This window comes from Cyprinodon variegatus, unplaced genomic scaffold (assembly GCF_000732505.1).
Source record: "Cyprinodon variegatus isolate N-32 unplaced genomic scaffold, C_variegatus-1.0 Scaffold73, whole genome shotgun sequence".
Classification (NCBI taxonomy): Eukaryota; Metazoa; Chordata; class Actinopteri; order Cyprinodontiformes; family Cyprinodontidae; genus Cyprinodon; species Cyprinodon variegatus.
In genome coordinates this window covers 1,157,299-1,179,505 of record NW_015150526.1, presented here as the reverse complement: position 1 = coordinate 1,179,505, position 22,207 = coordinate 1,157,299, and the positions used below count along the sequence as shown (strand labels likewise).

The following is a 22,207-nucleotide window of genomic DNA, read 5'->3' as shown; positions in this document are numbered from 1 at the left end:
AGAACCTGAAACTCAGATTTAGACAAAATATCCATCACTGTTAAGAAAACATTCTCCTGAACTTCAAAGGTGGGTCAATACAATTGTTCAATATAAAGCTACTCTTTAAATGTGTTTTTGGCTTTGTCTTTTTAATAAGTGTCTGATTTAAATGTATTTGTTTATTCTTAAATGACTCATATCAGCTTAAAATTCTAATCGAAACATCTCAAGCTTAACTATTACAGCTTTATGTCAAATGGTTTACTTCTTGACCTCAGTTAAAACTAATCACTGACCAAGGTCCAACATTAATGTCAGGCTAAGGTCCTGAACACTAATTCAAACAGGTTCATGAATCTTACAGAAGTACGTCTTGGTGAAGAAATGAAAAAAAAAAAAATAAATAAATCATGAACTTATTTACCAACCTAAATTCTAGCATAACAGGCCATTTAAAACAGAGAAAACTACAGCTTAATATTATTTTATTTTGTTACTATGACTGACTTTTTAACACACAAAGACAGGCTAGACCACACGCAAGAGAGAGAGAGAGAGAGAGAGAGAGAGAGAGAGAGAGAGAGAGAGAAAGAATGACTAACACTTCCTTTCTTAAATCATCTTAAGCAGGTAATAAGTGTGCATAGATTAGGCCTACACCTCTAAACACACATATATCCACCTTTGCAATATATATATTTTTTTAGACAACAGCTTAACGTGTTACAACATCCACAAAAAATCTGTTATTGATATTAACAGAACTTTTTGTGAATACCTTAAATTATACAAGAACAGCAGCAGTAAAATAGTTTATTTTTCAATCTGTACCTGTGAACAGATTTTTTTTTCTTGTTTTATTGATTCTTAAATAATTCCAGTTACAGCTTATAACACATGAGATCTTAAAAAGAAAATAAAAAACTGAGAGAGTTAAACTTACGAGCAAAGTACTGCCAGGGGGTGAATGTTCTCCCATTGTCCACAGAGCGCTCCAGCACCCAAAGGTCAGGACGAGGTGAATTAGCAAACTTGATTAGGACATACGCCACATGGAAGACCTGAAAAATTAGGACACAAAGAGCCGACTAAACAAAAGGCACTCAATGCTCACTGTTTAGAGCCTATAGCGGATTTTGGCCAAAGTCTCCAGTTTCCTGAGCTCCCCTGACTCTGCAGAGGAAAGGCCTGGCTTTTGGGCTCTAACAGTATTCTTCAGTATTCTTATTTCCTTTCATGAAAAACCCCTGGGCACATATTCATCATGGTTCTTGTAACCTTGTAAATAACAAGTGCACAAATAATGACTTGAATTGAAACAGTTTCCTGTCTTGAGAGGGTTGTTTCACTTTAGCCTTACACTGGAGCCGGGCTTACAAAGAAAGTTATGCCTGTTAGCATGGAGTGAATGCAACTTCTGCAGGTGCAACCAGGCAGGTAAAAAAGACACACGCTAAGCCTGCCTGATTTCTGTTTGTTCTCTGAACTCTCTATCTCAACCTCAATCAGATTATTTGGGGTAGAAAATTCAGCCAGGGGTTGTTTCTATATAAACCCTGACGTTCATTGAAGGATATTTCCTTTGTGTTTAAACAGTATAATGATCAAGCAATGAAAGGGACAGGTTTAAGCCTGATTGGCCATTGTACGGAAATCGGCTCTGTTTGACCATTGGGGAATTGGCAATCCTTGGGAGTTCAAACCTGCATGTGACACCTGCAATGTCAACAGAATTTCTTAGCTTCACCTGAGCACACCTGTTATGATTTGAAAGCCACGGGTACTGCATGTCTAAATAAGTACATAGCGGGGTCGAGAAACACTTAGAACGTACATGTTCTGTCTTCAAATGACAAATAGAAAGAATGTAGTTCAAATATGGTGCTCTGTCTTAATAAAAGACATTTCTACAGGCTGTCTTTTAAGAAGGATGCAGGCAGGCCCACACTTGTCTAGCTGAAAAGCCCAGCGGGCATTTAAAAAATTCAGGTATCCATCTCTACATGAATGAGGCAAGAAGTTGGTTTAAGACATCAAAGAAAAAGAAAAGCAAGGCAAAGTCTTTCCTGAGGAGTCATTTACTGTTTCAAAATTACCCATAATTCTGGATGAATTCCTCTCTAAATCCTGGGATGTGAGGGCCTCAGACTTAAGCTGCTGTTCAGTTGTTGCACTAAGAGCAAATTCAGGGATCAACTGGTAAACTGGGTTTCCTTAATTCTCTGGACAATGAGAGCACTAAGAGTGGAAAAGTAAATCATCCGGTTGCAAATCAGGAGCAGGCCATCATCTTACTTTAATCAGTGTTGATTCCCTTTTCGAATCCCACTTCTGAATGGGGTGTGTTTTGAAAATAATCAGGGCCATTTCCACCCACACGCAACAGGATGTGCAAATAACTAAAAAAAGACATGAATGGTACACATAAGAAGCTGTCTAATAAGAGAAACAGGCAACCTACTCTTAGTTTTCCTTATTTCACATGTACTGTGATTACATGTTGGGACGACTTGTTGGTGGTAGGATGAAAGGGGGTCCAGAGAGAGGTGTGTAAAAAAGAGGGTAAGAGTGCCAAGAGACGTGCAAGCTACCCTGTGAACCCATCTCAAAATTCCAAACATAGCAACACATCCCCCCTCAGGTCTAATGACCCAAAAACAAAGCTTGGCACTGCTTTCATAAGCACATCACTAACACGATACAAGACTGAAATCCTTCCTCAATGCTTGACTTGAAATGGATATAGAATCCCTTTCTCTAAGGCACTATTTTAGTTGAATTTGTTTACTTCATTGTGCATCAATTACTGTGCTAGGATAATCACTCCACAAAACTTTATTCTTTGCTTTCCTTTCAAAATGAATTGCATTATGTGGGAGAAATATACACTATAACGCTAAAAGTGTTGGATTGTCTGTCTTCATGAACATATGAAACTGAGGGACAGCCTATGGAGTTTAATTTTAATGTCAGTCCCTGAAGCTGGGGGCCTGTTTTAGCTTTACAAGTAATACAACTATAGCTCTTCTAGGAAGGCTTTCCACATGATTAAGGACTGTGTTTATGGGAATTTTTGACCAGTCTTCCAGCAGTGCATTTGTTTAGGCCAAACTGGGATGCTGGATGAGAAGGTTGAATTCTGACTTTACCCACCGATTGTTCCGAAATGTTTTCAAGCAGGATGAGGGCAGTGTTATGCGGAAATCAATCGGGTCCCACTCCATACCTGCCCATCGCTATCCTTATTTAGCCTGCAAACTGGTGGGAAATGTCAGAGTAGGAAGAGACCATCCACTAACTCTTTTCACAAACGTAATGCATGATTTATTTTTTCTCAGTGACTTGGTATACTAAAGCATTAACAGGTCTTTTTACTAAAACTGTGTTCCCTAGCCTTAAAGAAAAGGTTAGTATGCTGTTAATGTTACACTGGGAACAATGCAATGAGACAAATGCAGTTCTCTTGGCAGCTGTGAGACCCAAACATGTTCATTGGATTGCCAGAGGCATGTCTCCACTCTTCTAGACCCCACCGGTAGCTTGCTTTACTACACTGGATCCACTATTCAGTTTAGTGATGTAAGGCTGCCTTTGACACAGCTGTTTGGTGTCAGTAAAGCTATTCTATTAAACTCTCTACCCATTGTTCTTGAAGTAATCTAAATGTTTAAGTAAAGTTTAGAGCTCTTAAGGGCCCAGAAACAGACTTAAATCAGAGGCAACATGATTTTGGCACAGTTTTCTCAAGAACTTTCAACACTTACCAAGGAGTCTAAGTATCATTGCTCGCACTAGAGCAACCTGTAGGTGATGTGCTACTGTTTTTAAACACATGAAAGCCCATCCTCTAGGGTACACTCATAGATGGATGCAAAACAACAAACCATCATTCATTCCTTGGTCATGAGGTTACATAGCTTGGTGTGAGTTGTGGTGCGGGATCTGTAGCTATTTTCTATGCAGGAAAGGGGTCGCCTCTGTAGTATAGGGGTCTGACCTACATACATTTCAAATAAGGGATGTTAAATTGCACATGCAATATATTTTTTTGGCTTGTGCAATAAGTGGACATGTATGGGTGATCTACAAAGATTGCCTCTATTAAAATAGGCAGATTGCTGGTGATAGTGGTAGTTGCAGAGTGACTGTAAACAATAGATAAGGTTTCTGCCATGTTGTTGGAGGTAATAACGATAATAAATATTCAAAACCCAAAAAAAGTTTTTAAGAAGGGGAATTTTAGAAAATTAGATGCCATTTAGATTAAAAAGTTGTACTTGTCTGCTGACTGATAAAACCCTGCTAAAATCCATCCCCATCCCATCCACCTCCAAATGAGCTGTCGTCAGATTTAAAGGAGAACCTGAACCAACTCCTCTAAACATCTGCTTGACCAATACATTGAAAAACAAGATAAGCACATAACTTAAGAGTACATAGCTGTGGTTGTGCATAGCTTGTTAAGGAACATTGAGAGACAGAAATCCCTCTTGCCCCAAATAAAAGAGGCACAGTTCCCCAGTCAAAGTCAGAGCATCAAAGGAAATTAGTGTTGCATTAAAAAAAGAACAAATATTAACCTAAGTGCTCTACAGCTAAGGTTGACAAGGCAATACTATACAATCAAAATACTTGTAGTCAAACAAATATGAAATATAGTGAAACATTAAAATAATTTTTAACATGATATGTTATATATGTTATATATACATACACACATAAGAAGAGTCTGCCTGTTATCTTGGAAGGATCCCTGGAGACTGTCCTGGCATGGCTTTCTCGCCAACTGTATCCTGCCAATCTAAACACACAATCCTGAACTATGTTCAGCACATTTGTATTGGAAGGGGGCTTGAAATATTGTGATGACATGCTGTGTACCATTATTGGAGTATTCCAGTGTCATTACAGACTTTAAACACAATGACAAGTTTGTGGCTAATAGATTTGTAATAATACTTGAGTTCAACCACTGTCCACCCAGCAACCACAGTAGCTTTAGCTATGAGTGTGCACAAAGGGGTTGGACATGAAAATAGGTTGGAGGGTTAACTGTGTTGGCCTTTCTTGCCTATCATATTTAAATTCCTGACCTTGACGTGTCTCGTCACTGTATACAAGATATAAAAGTACCAAATAATCTCCTACTTAAATGTTTACACATAACTACAAGAGAGCCAATACGGTCCCATAAGACCAGACACCATTTTTCTCAACTGCACATTAACATATTTTCTTCATTTTTTTCATTGCAATGAAATATTTAATTTTGATAGACACTTCAACACTTTATTTTGGATCTGTTGATCTTTAACTTATTTGAGCCAAAAACTTTCAGTTGTTTCTAAATCACTGAATCTAAAGCAAATCACTGGCTCCTGACAGATTATCTGTAACTATGACATCTCAAATGACATGAGTCACATGACCCCCAGCCTAACATGTGCTTGCCGCCTCACTTTAAAGAGTAGCACACAGAACCTAGAAGAGAAATCAAAGGTGTAAAATATAGACCTTGCATTATCTTTATCTCATTACTTTGCTCCAGTAAGTTCTGCTATATTATGTGTTATGATCTGCTGTTCTGGGATTCTTGGTTCTGTTTATTTTCCACTTTGGTTTTTCAGTTACAATTGGGTTTGTTATTCTGTTTTCACTGTTAAGAATTATATCATGTTTTGAATTACTCATTATTTAGTTAGTTAGTTACTATTCCTGTTTGATGTTTTATTTATTTATTTTTTTTTTTTTTTTGTTATCTCCAGTTCCCTGTACTCTAGTTTTCCCTTTGGTTATTCTTTTTTCCCTAGTCATTAATCTTATTTCTCCTTTGCTTCTTTAAGCTGAACTTTCTATATATTTTTCAATTTTGGGGTGTTATGAATAGAGTATTCATAATGAGTCCAGAACTTATGTTAAATGCCAGCCTGACTTATGCATGACACATGGCAGCGCAATGCCCAGTAAATGTCACAAGCCAGTGTCCTGAGGGGGGCAGCGATGCACCCAGAGGTGCCTGATCTGCAAAGCTGCTGTTTGCTGCAACCCCCCCCCCCAACAAAAAAGAATAAATAAAAAAAAAAGGAAGAAAAAATATTTGCAGTCGCAGCAGATTCAGTGTCATGTCTGCTAGGAAGTTTGTTAGTCTGAGTGTGAACGAACGCAGGAAAGATCCATCACACTCACCTTCTCGCTCACCCTATGATGCGGATAAAGTCTGAATAAGAAGTGATAGTTTCCTCCAGTGTACCCCATTTTATAACAAAACGCTGCCAATATGCCATAATACAGTAGCTTCATTTGGAACATGTAAGATATGTTGATATGCATTGGAGATAAGAAATTATTTTTTATTTTTTTTATTTACATAAAACATGACCAAAGTTTTGTTTTCACTGCTAGATCAGGCAACAAATTGATAGAACATTGGTTATAATAAAGTATAGCAGAGGTTGATGCATGATTAAAATCACCAGATATCCCTTCTCCTCTATTAAGTTGTGTCTTAGCATCAAATAAGGTGATAGCGTGATATGCAGTGTCGATAACAGCAAATGGTGGAATGTAAACAGTTGCCAAAATAATATGATGAATTCTTTGGATAAACAGCATCAGGGCCTGGCAATTATTTGCATTTGCAATTTAATTGCAGTTTAACAGAACACAAATTTCAAATTGCAGAGTTGTTCAATTTTGGTCAAATTACATTTATCAAGAGACACAAGAAACAAGTGGGGGTAAAATGCTAAAATGGGTTTGCAACCACACATAGGACAGAGAGACTAGAACACAGCAGACATCGTTGTGAGCAGATAAAAAAAAAACTCAGGTTATAAGACTTTATCTCAAGCTCTGAATGCTGTGCAGAGCACTTTTCAATCCATCATCTGAATATAGAAAGTTTGTAGTACAACAGCAAAGATACTAAGACAAAACCATCCACCTAATCTGAGAAGCCAAGCGGGGCAGAATCAATCAGAGGAATAGCCAACAGACCCATGACAACCTAAAGTGATCTGCAGCCCAAATGGGTGAATCATTGACATATAGCTTCAATTTGAACTGCATTTTTTTAGGCAAACTTAGCATTCAAAGCATTTTAAACTGTTGCCACTAATTCACACAAATTCAAACACTTACACACAGGCGAGCAACTTAGAAGTGAGATTATTTTTTGCCCGAGGGGGAGCATTAATTTGTGTTAAGCAAGAGCTGAGTTGAACCCACAATCTTCTAATTGCAAAACATCAAACGCACGCACCCATTGACAGCACCCTGCACACTCCATGAAGCTGGCTCTTAATAGAGCAGGTGATAACAATGCCTTGGTTGAAAAAAAGCCATAAGGAGTTCCATTTAAAGTTTAACATGCCATTTAGGGGACACAGCAAGATCACCTCACGCGCCATAGCCTCATGTTGAAAAATGGTGGTGACAGCATCTTGCTGTGTGAAGGTTGTGTTCAGCTGGTCAGCTAAAGGCTAGTCAATTTTAAGGAAAGATTATTGTAGCCAACTAAATGGCAGTCTAAGGAGAAAAACTGTTAGAGGCTACATATGACTGGACATTAAGAGGAGATCACCTTCAGGTCGACAACCGGAAACTTACAGACAAAGCTTGTGTTAAAATGGTCTAATTTAAGTCCAGAGAAAAATCTAACTTAGGATTAGCTAGACCAAGACCATATATGGTCATAGGTATGACATAGCTCAGGAACAGTATGACATAGTTAAGTTATACATTTCTAAAATCCTCTTCTGTTGTCAAGACATTTGTTTATTGCCCCACTATTATAATGTTTTAAAACAAAAGAGCAGATAGAGTCACACTAATCATATAACAGGTGCTTCTATGTTGTTTAGTAAAAAATAGAGGTCAAAAGAAAATCATTACACTGTGATTCCCATTAAGTTGGGAAGTAAAGTTAATATAAAAATAAACAAGTTAAATACTGGGATTTGCTCATTTTTAAACAAGGTAACCTTTTATTTTTTATTTAAGAAATGGTAAGAACTGTTTAGAATTATGCGCACAACAAAATGTTTCATGGTTCTCTTCTTTGAAAGTTTTTTAAACAGGAGCAATCACAGCAAACTGAAAGACAAAATGCTATCTCTGTAGTTGTTATAACCTTGCTTCTTTTCTGGGTTACAGGTTAGACTATGATTGTCAAATGGATAACTTTAGAATGTTTACTCTAGCATGCCCTTTATCAAATCAGAAAACCCCCATAAATAAAATCAATGAAAAAAAACATTGTTTCAGTGTAGATATAGTTTTGTGACAAATATTCTCAGGGTCATAGATAATAAATATATTCATAACAATCACAACAAAAAATAATTGCCAGTAAGACTGTGACCTAACCTTTGATTGCATTGTGAGACATTAGGTCCACAAAACAACGCATCCATTCATCTATTTTCTGTAACTGCTTTGTCTCATTCAGGGTCACTGGGGCTCAGTGGGGGAAATATCCCAGTGGTCAACTAGCATGAGACTGGGGGCATTTATCATAGACAGGTTGCTGGTTGATTATAAATAGTCAGCAACAATATTCAGTTATTTTGTGTTTAAATTTGGAATGTAAATTTTGATTAATTAATTACTCTAAATTTGATTGATCTTATTGATCGACTAACAAATTATTGGTACTGTAGGTGGCCACTTCCTTAAAAAGAGTTTTCTCGTCTAGAGAAAGAGAGAATTGATCAAACAAAGGGATAAACATTTTTTTTTTACAATATTCTGAGTTAAGAAAAATACATAATTATGTTTTTAATAATTTATTGTGCTAGCTCACTTAAATAATGACTGACTAAACTTTTTTTTTTCTTGCACATTAACCTTGACATATTTATAAGCTAAAATGCATTAACAAACAAAAGCCTTCCCAAATTGCTATGCTTATTGAATGTTTTTCTCTGTCATATTATAATAATGACCCCTTGTCCACTGGCCAAAAAACCAGTTTAAACCCGGGAACAATCGGCATTTACTGACAGTGAGAACAGCTTCCTGACTTGTGTTGACCCGGGTTTAAATGACTCGGCAAGCGACCCAGGTTAAAATCGCTTTGAAACGGCTAAGCTCCGATCAGCAAACATATGGGAACATCAGTCTCAGGTCCATTGAGAGCAAATTATGGACGTCATCACACCACGCCATTTGCGTCTGATCTAACAACACAAAACCACTCTGCTAACATTCAATAAACATTCTGCAGCACTGGTGAGAGAGGTTCTGAGGGAAAAAAAGAATGAAACAATAAAGCACATTTACTATGTGCTGGCTTACTTCCACGTTGCTCTCCATTGTTTACTTTCCTGATTTCTGTCGCAATGGTGACATCATCAATGCTAACCCAATGTGATGGCATAATCAGACACAAGGCAGTTGGGGCACTGAGGCTATGCAGCTTGCCTGCAGGGGACAGACCTGGCATTTTTTGCCAATGGGATGGGAGTCAAATGCCAATTGTTAGAGGGCTGAGTTGTGTTTGAAAAACCAGCATTAAACTGCTAAGTTCAGTAGGAAAGAGGCTAAAATTCACACAATGCAATTCACTTTTTTAACTTCAAATGCTAGCCCAAGCGTGATATAAAATGGCACTTACATGGTGTTTATATTAACAAACACAACCACATAAAGGGCATTCTGCAGGCACTGTCACCATTAAGCAGTGTTAATAATCCCGTACTGGATAATTGACTCATGCGTTGGTGCTAGCATGGCTCCGATGTTAGTTCTCTTGCAAAAATACTAGAGAGGCTCTGCTTAGAAATCAAAAGTTGCACCCTCTAATGCATGGTGATAACACTACAACACTGAAAAAAGTTCCTTAAGTGGAAGTTACCAATTAATTGGATGGAAAAAACATTGTAATCTAATAAATCATTAGTCGGCAATAACAGTTTAAATGAAACTGATTTGGTACGAAAGGACTAGAAAATATCTCTCACTCCATCATGTCTAACTGTACTATCCAAACACCTCAACTCACATTCCTATTTACCTAAATCCCATTCTAAGCCCATTCTGGGACTTGGATATAAGTTCAGCAAGTCATCTTTACTTTGTCTTAACCTCTCTGTGCAGTGAGTTGGCGCCATATAATTGGCAAATATGCTATTATTTTTAGCAAGAAATTTGACAGGTGCTGATTAATAAAGTGGAAAGTGCATATGTCACAGAATAGGTTGTGATGATGTATGAGGAACGTGTGCTTGTGTTTCATTGCTGTGATAATGAATGGTATTTGGACCTTTAAAATAGTTATAACTTCTCAAACAATTGTTAGAAGTGATGACAGATCACAGGACTTCCATTTTATAATTGTAAAGTTGTTTCCTCCCAATATAAAATTCTTTGGTTTAAATCTTAGCTGAGAGGTTTGCACTATTGGTTATGTCTAAGCAACCATTTTCAGGGTGTTCTGCGTTCCTTTTGTTGACCAAAGTTGTGTGAATTATCTTGATTGATGATTTCAAGTGAGTATGTGGGTGAATGGCTGTTTCTCTTGTTTGTCCCTAGTTGATCCTGTGATGGATGAGTGACCTGTCTAGAGTGCGCCGAACCTCATGAACCGTGAACTCCAGTGTAAGCTACAAGGCCCCTGTAACTCTGAAAAAAGCTGAGTTAAATGGGGGAAAAAATCTAAATAACAGAGTTTTGGGAATACCCATTAGAGTTGTGCCTACTTTCAATGCAGAACCATCTATGGAAACAAAGCTCAATTCTCTGAATATCAGGGGATATTGTTAGAAGGTAAGGTTTGTTTTCTTTTTAACCAAAGTGCTATTAAAAGATAAGCAAAGTACTCCAAATATACTTTTCGGAAAGACTCTCAGGATTGCTCTTTCTTAACAAGTCACGTCTGTTTGACTGACTTTTTTGTCTTCTTTTGAGATTTTTCAATATAATAAAGACTTAAATGACTAACAAAAAGCTGTTGACATCATATGCAATTATCAAGCCTATTTATATAAATGTAAAATTATAAAAAAAAAATAATAATATTTTATTATAGGTTCCTCAAAGTTTTTTCTTTGTTCACTATATTTAAGACATCTTTCTAACTTTATAAATAATCATTTATCATAATTGCTTCTGACAAATGAGATTTATTTTCATGAATTTATAAATATATAAATAAAAAGAGTTGTGCAGCTGAATATATAGTTAAAAGGCACCTGTGAACAGTTGGTGATAAGTGATGATGCTCAATTTGGAAAGGCAAACTCAGGTATTGATGCAAAATCTTAGCAATAGCAGAGTTCAGAGAGGGGAGACTTTTCCAATGGGTCAGAGGAAAACAGAAGAAATGTTGCTTGAGAAGTTAAAGGAGCTAACAGGACTGCAAGTTTTACAATGAGTGCAGTTAGAATGTAAACCTTCACAGTATATAAAAATAGCATCTTAGCAGCAATAAGATACATTTTGTATTTCATCTCTGGTTCTAACCAGTGATGATACTCTAATATTTATGGCCACGCATCATGTTTTTACCAACAACTCACTAAAGATGACTACTTTATATTAAAAACCCATGCAGCTCCTTCTAAAAGACTCTTTTCTCCACATAATTAATCCGGTGTTTTAATCTGAGGGTTTATTGCAACTACAATAATTTATCAGTTGAAATATTTTTTCAGGTGACCATATCTCTCACACCATTTAAATTTAGCAAGTCAATTTTTAGTCTGATGTTTGGCCATAGAAAATACACTGAAAGCTAATTGTAAGCATGTTGAAATGAAAATGATCAATAATAATCAATCATTTTCTAATGAAACAGCAGCTGCATTTAAACCTTCTCAGTTATTTAGCTCAAAAACCTATATAAACAGTTGTAGATGAAATGACAGGGACAGTGTTTACAAAGAGCAGTTATTGATTTCAAACTTAATGCAGAAAATGTTATATTTTTTACATTATGTCTAAAAAGACTAAATGTGACAACCTCTTTTCTGCTCAAGCTATATATATATACTTATATATATATAGTGCAATCCCAGCTTAGGCTAGGACCTAAATTAATCTTCAGACTTGTGTTTCAGAAAAGTACGGGTTGAAATTAATCATCCAATTTGAAAAACAATAGAAAGGTTGGGTTTTATTGCTCTAATAAAGATTTTTTTATTTTTTATTTAAAACAGACATAAGATGTTAGTCTGCAAATCAAAGAATGTTGTGTTTAAAACTGCTCTGAAACAAAAATATGCAATTGAGTTAAATCAAAAAATCCTACAGGTCTAAACGCATACAAATACAGTAAAGGAAATCAGAAAACCTGAAAGCATGTAAGATGAGGGATCAGAAACACATTTCAAAGAAGATAGGGCCTCGCCTTTTCTTTGAGTGGATCAGCTGTGTAGACAGAACACTACAGTGGAGCTGGAGGAGAGGCCGCCGACACATACCTCCCACCCCACAGTTTATAACAATGCAATGTACAACTGTTGGTCTGTCTACAACAGGTGGGGCAAAGTGAGGGCAAGGGGGTGGGGGGTGGGGGTCATCTTGTTTTTTTTTTTTTGTGTCTCCATGACAGAATGTATGCAGTTAGAACAGAACAGTTGGCTACAAGTTAAGAGTACCAGTAGGTGTTACAGAAACATAATGAGCATGCATGTTTGTACTTGTTTGCACTTTTCTTTTAAAAGTTTGAGGCAGCAGCTGTTTGAAAACTTACACTTAGTTTTTTTTTTTCTAGGTTATATGCTTTGTTTGTAAATTATGGATTGGACAAAATAGCATAAATTAATGTCAGAAACTACATTTCATATTTGCTTGTTGGTTAGCCTAATTCTCTTAAATTTCTTGAAAGTGTGACCTTTTTTTTTTGGTGACATGGGTTGACAGCTGAATTAGACATGGCTATTTATGACACATCTTTGTCAAATTGGTCAAGGAACACTGCACTTCTTCTAACACTTCCCATTGCATCAATGCCTGCGTCAGTAAACCTGTGACTGGTGATTAGCAATTCCAAAAAGTGAAAAGATCCCATAATAACCTCCACAAGCTTTTAACACCGCAGCTCCAGATTTAGGAGGAGCCGCAGTCCAACAGACAAATGTGATGCTCCGTTCAGTCCAGCATGCAAAATAATAACTCTCTACGGTGGCTGTTAAGGGGGAGCAGTACGTGTCTACTTGGCAAACCCCCACCGTTGTTTCAGGCTGCCCCACTAAACACAGTCACTTACATCACCTCAACCGTCACTGTAACAAAATGTCTAGCAGCCAATTCGGTCTCTGGACTGAGCCAGCTGCACTGTACTGCAAATCCTTCTGGCAAAGCACTCATCTAAGGTAACACTGACAGGATTTTCAAATCACTCTTACATACATGGAGCTGAGGCAACTTCAGCCCAGCCAGCAAAACCAACTTCATTTCAATCAGTGGCAACACTGCCAACCCCACCTTCATCTGCCCACTCAGACTGATCCCACCTTGAATCCCTAGTGAACAGCTAACTTAAGCCAGCTGGGCTAAAATAGCATAGGTTAAGGCAGGTAAGGTTTTTGGAAATTATTGACAGGGAACTTTTATCTGAATAGTTGTCTTAAAATGCTGAGTCCTTGAACTAATAATAAAACAAACTGCAATGAACACAAAAATTCATCTTTAACGCACTTATAGCTTAACTTGTCCAAGTCTGACCAAAAACGAGTTAGCCAATCATGTTGCAGTATTGCTGTTTAAGGTGGGAAATATAGCTGTAGTAAAACCAAGGCAGTGGTCACGCCATTTCAGATGAATGTCCAAACGTGTAGAGGATGAAATAGTAGCGGACTCGAAATTACCCACAATGCAGCTTGATAAGTAGTGATCATACATGGTCACTAGACGAGCAGATATATCCCCGAATGCTGTGCAAGGAGGGCTCTCCTCACAAAGCATCATGGAATGTCCTCTACGGCTGTTGCTACGCAACATTAGCAACAAATAATAAAGATGGCGCAGGCACTGTGCGGGAAGGCACAGTTACAGGGAGCAAAAAGTGGTGTTCATCCATCCAAACAGCCAGTTAACTGAGTTCACTATAAAGACCACTATATAGTCACCGCTCTATATAGTGACTGATGGATTTAGGAGTTAGGGCGGACATTCGGACACAGCTCAAGAGTTGCCACGCTCTCAGCTGAACCGATATAAACATGGTAACGCTAGAAGACGCACACGTAGCGGCTGCTTTCACATTTTCACAAGAGGAGCAGTGAGAGCATAAAAGTATAAGTTGTTTTGGCAACCCTTGGAAACTGCCGCTATTTCATTTGTTTGCGTGACTGACTAAAGCCATACTTTGGTTTGGTATTGCTACTCCCAATAGGCTTGAAAGGTCCATTTAAGTGTCCTTTCCCAAACAGATTTGACTGCTTTACATTATCCATTTGGCTTGTTACAGATATTCAAGGTTCAGCTCAAATCAGATTACAAGATAAGGGCAGAAATGTTAGGTGAAGGAAAAACTAAGGGCCTACTTCAAGTCCGAACTTCCTTTTTTTATTCAGGACCCTAAGTAAGTGAAGTAAAAAAGGTAAAACTTTTTATATTAGAATTTTGAAGTTATTTCTACCAACTGAAAAGGGCTTGATAATGACATTTTCTTTGTTGTTTAACTGTTACTTTCTTCTTAATTGTACAATTTGAAAAAAGGAAAGAAATATCTTTAATTGTTTTCTGTTCTGCCACTTTCTACTGCCAAAATTACCCCGCCTCTCCATTTCTAGACATTTATCCAGTGAAAAGAAAGGTCCAGGTCATTTTCAATGAGGCTCTAGGAAGACCAAACCTTTGTGAGAGCATGAGAGCACAGAAAGGACGTCACACAAAACCTGCCTTGGAGGATTCTGAGCACAAAAGGGGGCGACGGCAGCAAATAAAACATTCAAACCAAATTTGGTGGGAGGTGGACCCCTGAGAGAGAGGATTAGGTTTCTTGGGAATTTCTGGAAAATTGAGTTAGTAAAAGCTTTGTGGTTTGGGCATTTCGGGGTTATGAGAAGAGCTGAAGTTGTCAGACTAAACTGGTGTCAGAGTTCTTCTAAAAGTTTATTACAAAACCAAGGATCTTACAATCAAATACATTCTCTAAAGTTAACACAGTGTCCTGTGGCTTTACCATCATAGTATTTCATAGTAAATAATCATATGTTAAAATCAACCTTTTTTTCAATCTAGCAGCAATTTAAAGCAACTAAACAGTAAAACTAAATATTAGAACAATGTGTATCTTTAACCTTCACAATAAAGCAACAGAATAATCTACTAGACCTTATGCTAAAAGTATCAATGCCACATTTCACATCAGCATTCTGCTTTCATCTAGTGAAACCAATTAAACCCAGTTTAAACTCATCAGAAAGGAGGCATACAGCAGTCAGCCCTGGTATGTTTGCCTCACATGCTCTACTCTGGGTTCACTCAGGCAGATAAGCACGTGTGGTCATGACTCCTAAAATACATCCTCAAGAATGAAAAAAAAAAAAAAAAACTGCGTGAGCGACTGGCAGTCTGATAGAGGGTGTAAATGTTTAGCAGAACAATGGCTTAACTACTGTGTCCTGTAAATAGTTTAACAGTGGCGCTAAATGTTCCAGGAAAGGTAGCATGATGCCTGAGCAACAATTTACTGAAGGATCAACAAAAATCCCTCAACCAATTTTAGCTGTGTCTCAATGGTTACAAAAGAAAATTATTTTGAGGGGGGTAGAGTATAAAAATTAGAGATACAAAATGTCACTGCTTTTTATATTTGTGTTAGATAAAAACCAAAACATGTCAAATTGCAATTGTTCTGTTTTTTAACTCAGTAGTTGTAGAAGAAAGCTTAAATTGTAGTTCATGTGTTTCCCAACATATCTCTAAATCAACACTAAAGAATTTTGATAAGTTTTTGCAATTTCTTTTTAAAGTTTCCCAACTGGGGATCACAGTGGTAATTCCTGAAGACTGAGGAAGGGATTTGATGAGGGTCATGGGTCAAAGGGCAAGAAGACACAAACAGGGAGCAGAGTAAATGCTCACATTGGCCTTTCTGAAGCACAGTTATGGCGATGTGCTCAAGTTAAAAATCAAAGATAGATCAAAGGAGAAGCTTACATTGGGACAAAAAAATATTCCTGAACTCGTTTTAGAAAAGTTCAAATACTTTTTGAATATGTTCCCTGTTTACTGTTTTATTATATTGAACAATGCTAAATGAGTCTTGAGCAGCAATGCTCCAACGTTTTTATAGCAGCAACTTCTGTGTGAATACCAAAGTGCCATCATCAGAACATGCCCTTTGGTTGATGGATGCAAGGTAATTATGGGTCATATCTAATCTCAGAAGTGAAAATAGGCAAGTTTATCCATCCATCTATCCATCCATCCATCCATCCATCCATCCATCCATCCATCCATCCATCCATCCATCCATCCATGCATCCATCTCTTAAAAAGACTTGTCAATGCTTTTGCCTTTCCCCAGCAGTCACTGGGCAAGTCCTGGGTCCATTTTCATACCTAAGGAAACTTTGTTAGAGAGATCAATTAACCTATCAGTTATGTTTCAGGACTATAGGAAGGAGCTGGAGTACCAAGTAACAGCATCGGCATGTACAGGCAGAAGATTTGAGCACACGACCCTCTCACTTCAAGGTAATAAATCTTCTAATTATTTTACCTTCCAGCCCTTTCCAGGTTCAACAGTTAATAGCTTAGAGAGTGTGAAAGTATTCTGTATTTCACCATCCCCATATCAGAAAATACAATACAGAAGTATTATTAGTTTTAAAGGCAATTCCGTTTAAGTTGGCCTTTAATTATTTTTTCACAGACAATTTTAAGGATCGTTATTATAACAATGTTGTTACAGTGTTAGTTTTTATTGCTAATTGTTAAGCTAGTCAATGGTTTGGATTTCAAACATTACTTGGTATTCTACCAGCTAATGTTGTTGCAAGCTCTAAATGATGGTATCAAAAACCAACACTGGTTTACTGTCATTTAATCAGTTTTTAATGGGAGTTGTTGAAATATTATTATCTACACTTTCTTTTTGTGGACGTTACTGATGAAGCAAAGTTCAATGTCTTTGAAAAACTTATCTTTATGGCGAGTTATTAATTCTACACCACAGTCAACTCAATAATCTCTCATATTTTTATGAGTAATTAGTTAAAAATTGCTCTTCTTATTTTATCTCACTTTCTTAAATCACCAAAGCCAGTAAATAAGTCTCTGTTTTAGTTAACAAATTCTTCCATCAAGTGTGTTAGAGAAGGTACATTATTATGGAGGACCAAGTCTGACATATCTAAACATAAATAAATGCTAAACATATAAACAGACATATAATTACATGTTTTGTCTTAAAGATAAAACTTTTGCCTGTTGTTTGGTTAGACTGCACAGAATCTTCATGCTACAACAGGCTACCTAAGATAAGTTTATAAATGATCTCGTATGATGCCACTCGAAAACAATGCAGCTCAATTTCTCTCATAATTTACTAACTGAACTACGAGATATTAACACCTTTCTTATACCTATTAACAAAACACAAGTATCTTTATTTCCAGGTCTAAATGGTTGAAAACGAGAAAGAGACTGGATTCGCTCGTCTTACAGAATTCACACTTCTGACACAGGGGAGGCCTTTTCTGTCGAGGACTCGAGAATCAGTTTGATATAATACACATGACAAATGATGTCAGAAATCACAAAAAAATGTTTTAATCAATTGGCTAAATACCTCAGCATACCCCACAGATGACTCGATTCTATGGCATAGGTAGCCATGTTTGTTGTGACTGTGGTCGGTTCGGATGCATGTAAATTTTATGCTGTCTGAGCTATCTCCTTAAGACAGACCCCCCTTGTTATTTGTATAAATGCAGACAGCAATGGAAAACAGTTATGAATAATAAGGTGAAAAGGCGTTAATAACAAATAGAATTAAGTTATTTCATACAAAGAAAACAAGCCAATTAAAACACAAATATAATAATGTCTTTTTTTTTAAATACAATTTCTGCTTCCTTATATTTATTTGCAGACTATATATTTGTATATATTTATTACCTTTCATTTACTGATCATTTATTCATTTATGTACTAATATGGTCCTCCATACATCATTTCCCCATGCTCACAAAAAAATGCAAATCATAAAACCTGCACATTTACTAAACATGCTTAGTGTGATGGATTGCCTTTGAGTTAATCAAATCAACTGATTTTCCTTAGATAGAAAACTTTGAATCAATCTGACTGTATGATCTGGTAAACTGTAAAGTGCCTTGACATGACATGTGTTGTGAATTGGCGCTATATAAATAAACTGAATTGAACTGAATTACTAGAAAAAAAAATTATAAAGCAAATACACATTGAAGACCGGGAATCGCTTTAGAAGTATGAAAACCAAAAAGATGTATTGATCTGATATTCAAAAACAAAACACTCTGACTAAGCTTTCACATATTCAAAGCATAGAGGGACCTTTAGACCTAAACACATCTGTTAGAGAACATAAGAGAGCACATTAATATCTGTCAAATTATATCCTAAGGCAGCAGCTGTCAAAGTAGTCCCAATAAAACAAGAGCATTAACCTCCTATTGGAAGCAGACTGCAGGTTCTAAGATCAGAAGGTTAAGGTGTTTTCATTTTTGATTTTATTTTTACCTTCTGTTTGCATGGTGTTCTTTATGGTTTTTGTCTTATATAGTCAATTCAGTTTTTGCTTATTAGTTTCAGTAAGGTTATCAATAAATACTTCTATTCACGATGCATTTCATAGCAATCCATACCATTCTAACTAGAGATTACCTGCAGACTAATATGACATACTATATTATTAAGGTTTTAGTTTGCATGTAGTTAAGGTTTTGATCAGATTTTTTTAGCTGTATATTTTAAAAGAATGAGCTTCAAAAATCTACTCTGATACAAAGAAACCGGAAACAGCGAAGGGAAGAAAAAAAACTCCATTCTTTGAAGCGTTAACATGTTAACATAAACATGGACTCTACCACTATCTTATATATCTGCTTGGAGCTATACAGAGAAAAGCTGAGCGGCCACCTGCATTTGTCTTGAAAGAAAACCACATCACCCATTCAGGTCTGTCTGGCCCACACGTTTTTATTAAACACATCATTTATCCTGCGGGTTTCAAAAGAATGTACAAAGCTATCAAAGAGCCACAGAGAACAGTCAAACTCTTGACAGCTAGCACTGACTTAGATAACGCCTGAACCTGTGGAAAAGGGTTGTAAAACCTCCAGGTAAATAACTGAACTCTACCACCTTAGTTGCATAAAGAAGGACACTGCTGCATAATTTAAGAGGATTTTCTATGACGGACAAACACATATGTAATAAAACTGAAGGAAGAATTTTACATGGTTGTCTAAACAGCGTACAAATTAAAGCTGAAAAAAAGGAGCATTGGTGTTCAGTATGTTTCACTCTGCAACTCTTAAATAAAAACCCAATGCAGCTAACTGCCTCCAGAAGCCAGAGGATGATAACATGTATGTGCTCTAATCCTATTTGTTCTTAGGGGATTGCTAGAAAACATTACCGAGCATATCAAATAATGAAGACCAAGGAAGTCTCTCTTAGCTCTATAAACCCATGTCCTCTTTCTTGACTTCTCATAAAACCTATCATGTAACGACTATAGCACAACTGCAAACCACCAAGACCTGGTTGGTCACCTGACAGACCAGGCAAGGAGACCATTACACAGACAAGCAGTAATATGGCCTTTGGGGGGCAGTTGGTGGAAACAGAGAAAGAAAGTTAAAAAAAAAAAAGTCTGATTTTTAAGGGAAACAGCCAAGGTTTGAAAAATGAGCTCTGGTAAGCCCAGGTTAAACATGAACTACATGCAAAACAGAGTTAGTGGTGGAAAGGAACATCCCACATCACCCACCAACACACCATCCCCTCAGTGACATGTGGAGGTAGCAGCGTCATGCTCTGGGAATATCTTTCCTATAGCTGGGATAATCCTGCTGGTTACATTTAAGGACAAAATCGATTATGCTAAAAACCATCAATATGCGAAAAAATCATATTAAACTAAAAAAAAACAAAGTCCTAATATAGCAAACATTTGCTAAAATGGTATGAAGTCATCTTTCATTTAGAAACTGTGATCCTTTCTGCCCAGTTATAATTGCCTGACTACTTTTGAGCAATAAAACAACAGAACATGTGAAAATGTGACTTGCTGATTGCATGTGGCATGTAAAAAGTTTGCGTAACATAATGGGCTATTTTGCAGGTGTAGTCACATCCACAGATCTAGTCACAATCTTTTTTAGCACATGATAATACAGCAATGTTGCTTTCTCTGCTCCCAAATAAACTGAGCATTACCACGTATTAAAGTCAGACATCTCTAAAAGCCCCGCATGTGTCCATCCTTTTGTCCGGGCATTCTATATTTAGCAGCGCAGGGTTTAAGCACAGCTCACCCCAGCTAAAAACAGAAGACAGAAAAGCCTGCACCCATTGTCAGACAGGGTGTCCACTGGGAGCCCAAAGGTGCAGTGGGATTTTTATTTTTTTTTGTTGCTGCTTTTCCTAAACTATGCTCCCTTGTGCACTTGCAAAACTGAAATCCGATTCTAAATGCTTGTGAATTCTAATCCAGAAACAGCAATCCTTTTCTTTCCTTGCAGCAAATAACTGAGGTTGAGGGGGCAGTTATACAGGCCTCTAGCCAACCTCCTGTCAGAGACACAGGTATTGATGGAAGCATATTCTCCAGCCAAAGGGGCGTGAATCTGCATTCTGGCAGGAATCCAGTTACAGAGCACATGATTACTGCTTGCCCAGGTGATGAAGCTCACACTGAAAATATAATAGTGTACCTGATGGAATACCTTCAATACAAACAGTATGAGTCAACCTGCATGTTCAGAAACATGAGAAACAGGAACAAAATCACTACAAATATCCTAATAGATGGATGCAAGGAAAGCAAAATTACAACTTGGAAGATATGTTTTTTCTGCAGCACTGTCATCAGGGCTATACCATTATTATTAAACCCAGCAGGAACCAGCTTTAAAAAAAAAACATCTGTTTATGCACATGATAATCTCACCTGCCCGAGGTCCAGGGTAACATTGACTTGATTGTAGATGGTTCCCCTGGAGAGAGGTGGGCTCTGCCACCACCTCTCTGTGCCATCTATTGCGTTGTTCACCGGGTGGGCTTTGCTTGGCTCCGCGGATGTGCAGTAGTCACAATGCTGACCCTTAAAAAAAAACAACATTTTATTTACCATTTGTGCTTGAAAGGGCTAAAGCAACAGCTAAACAAATAGGATAGAGAGCATGCAGCAGTTACATCAATCATGTCGGTTACAGGAATTGCACAAGTCAATTTCTGTGAGAACTCTCACGATCTGTTGAAGGAGATTTCCTTCAGGAAATGTGGGAAAAACGGAATTTAAAACTATTTCTGGCATGTGTACAAGTTGGTGAATGGAAGAAAGAAACTACAAGTGCTCCCTGGGGTGCCATACATGCGCCTTTGCCTGCCTTATACATTGATCTCAGTTATTATTCTATTTAATCAATAATAACAACAACAAAGATGAAAATTTGTACATATTCACACATATTCCCTTACATGTATGTTTTGAGTAGGAGGACCCAGAGTCGGTCCGCCGACAAGTTTACAGTAAAAATCAGATCTCGGTGCGCCAGTCTCCTCCTGGCCGCAGGTTGCTGTCGCAGATATGCTGGAGCGCTCTGCCAGGTTAAAGTAGGGCGGATTCAAACTGAAGCCCGTCAGGTCATTAAAAGTCCGCTGGCCCTCCGAGTCCCTGAGGAGAAACGATGCCCCAAAGGTCCACAGCAGCACAGTCAGAGGGGCTCCTATCCTCCGCCTCGGTGTTTTCTCCATCAGAGATCCTTATAGATGCTGAGCGCAACCCGCCGCCTGAGTCCAGGAGTCATCTGGAGCCGTCCATGAAATAGATTTTATTTACTTTTTTAAATACAGCAGACCCTTTCAGTAGATCTTCGCCGATAGATGCCAATAAAGGGTGAAGTTTATGTCCCACCGATGGAGGTGTTCCCTCTTTTCCGACGCATATCCGCAAAGAAGCGAGGCGAGTTTTCCTTGTTCTGAAATGAACTGTAGGCTTTGAGCGGAGCTCTCAGGTGTCAGGCTCCTCTGGGCTCCTCTGGGCTCCTCTGGGCTC

The 22,207-nt window shown here is 37.6% G+C and overlaps 1 protein-coding gene across 1 annotated transcript in view; it reads right to left on the bottom strand.

Moving 5' to 3' along the window:
- lama3 (laminin subunit alpha 3) overlaps positions 1 to 22,191 on the bottom strand; it is a 95,233-nt gene extending 73,042 nt beyond the window's left edge. Inside the window, exons 1-3 of the mRNA XM_015372492.1 lie at positions 21,631 to 22,191; positions 21,101 to 21,253; positions 926 to 1,043 (exon numbers count right to left, since the gene is read on the bottom strand). Coding sequence (XP_015227978.1) covers positions 926 to 1,043; positions 21,101 to 21,253; positions 21,631 to 21,906 — 547 coding nt within the window. The 5' untranslated portion in view covers positions 21,907 to 22,191. The remainder of the gene's footprint in view (positions 1 to 925; positions 1,044 to 21,100; positions 21,254 to 21,630) is intronic.
- Between the last annotated feature and the right edge of the window lie 16 nt (positions 22,192 to 22,207).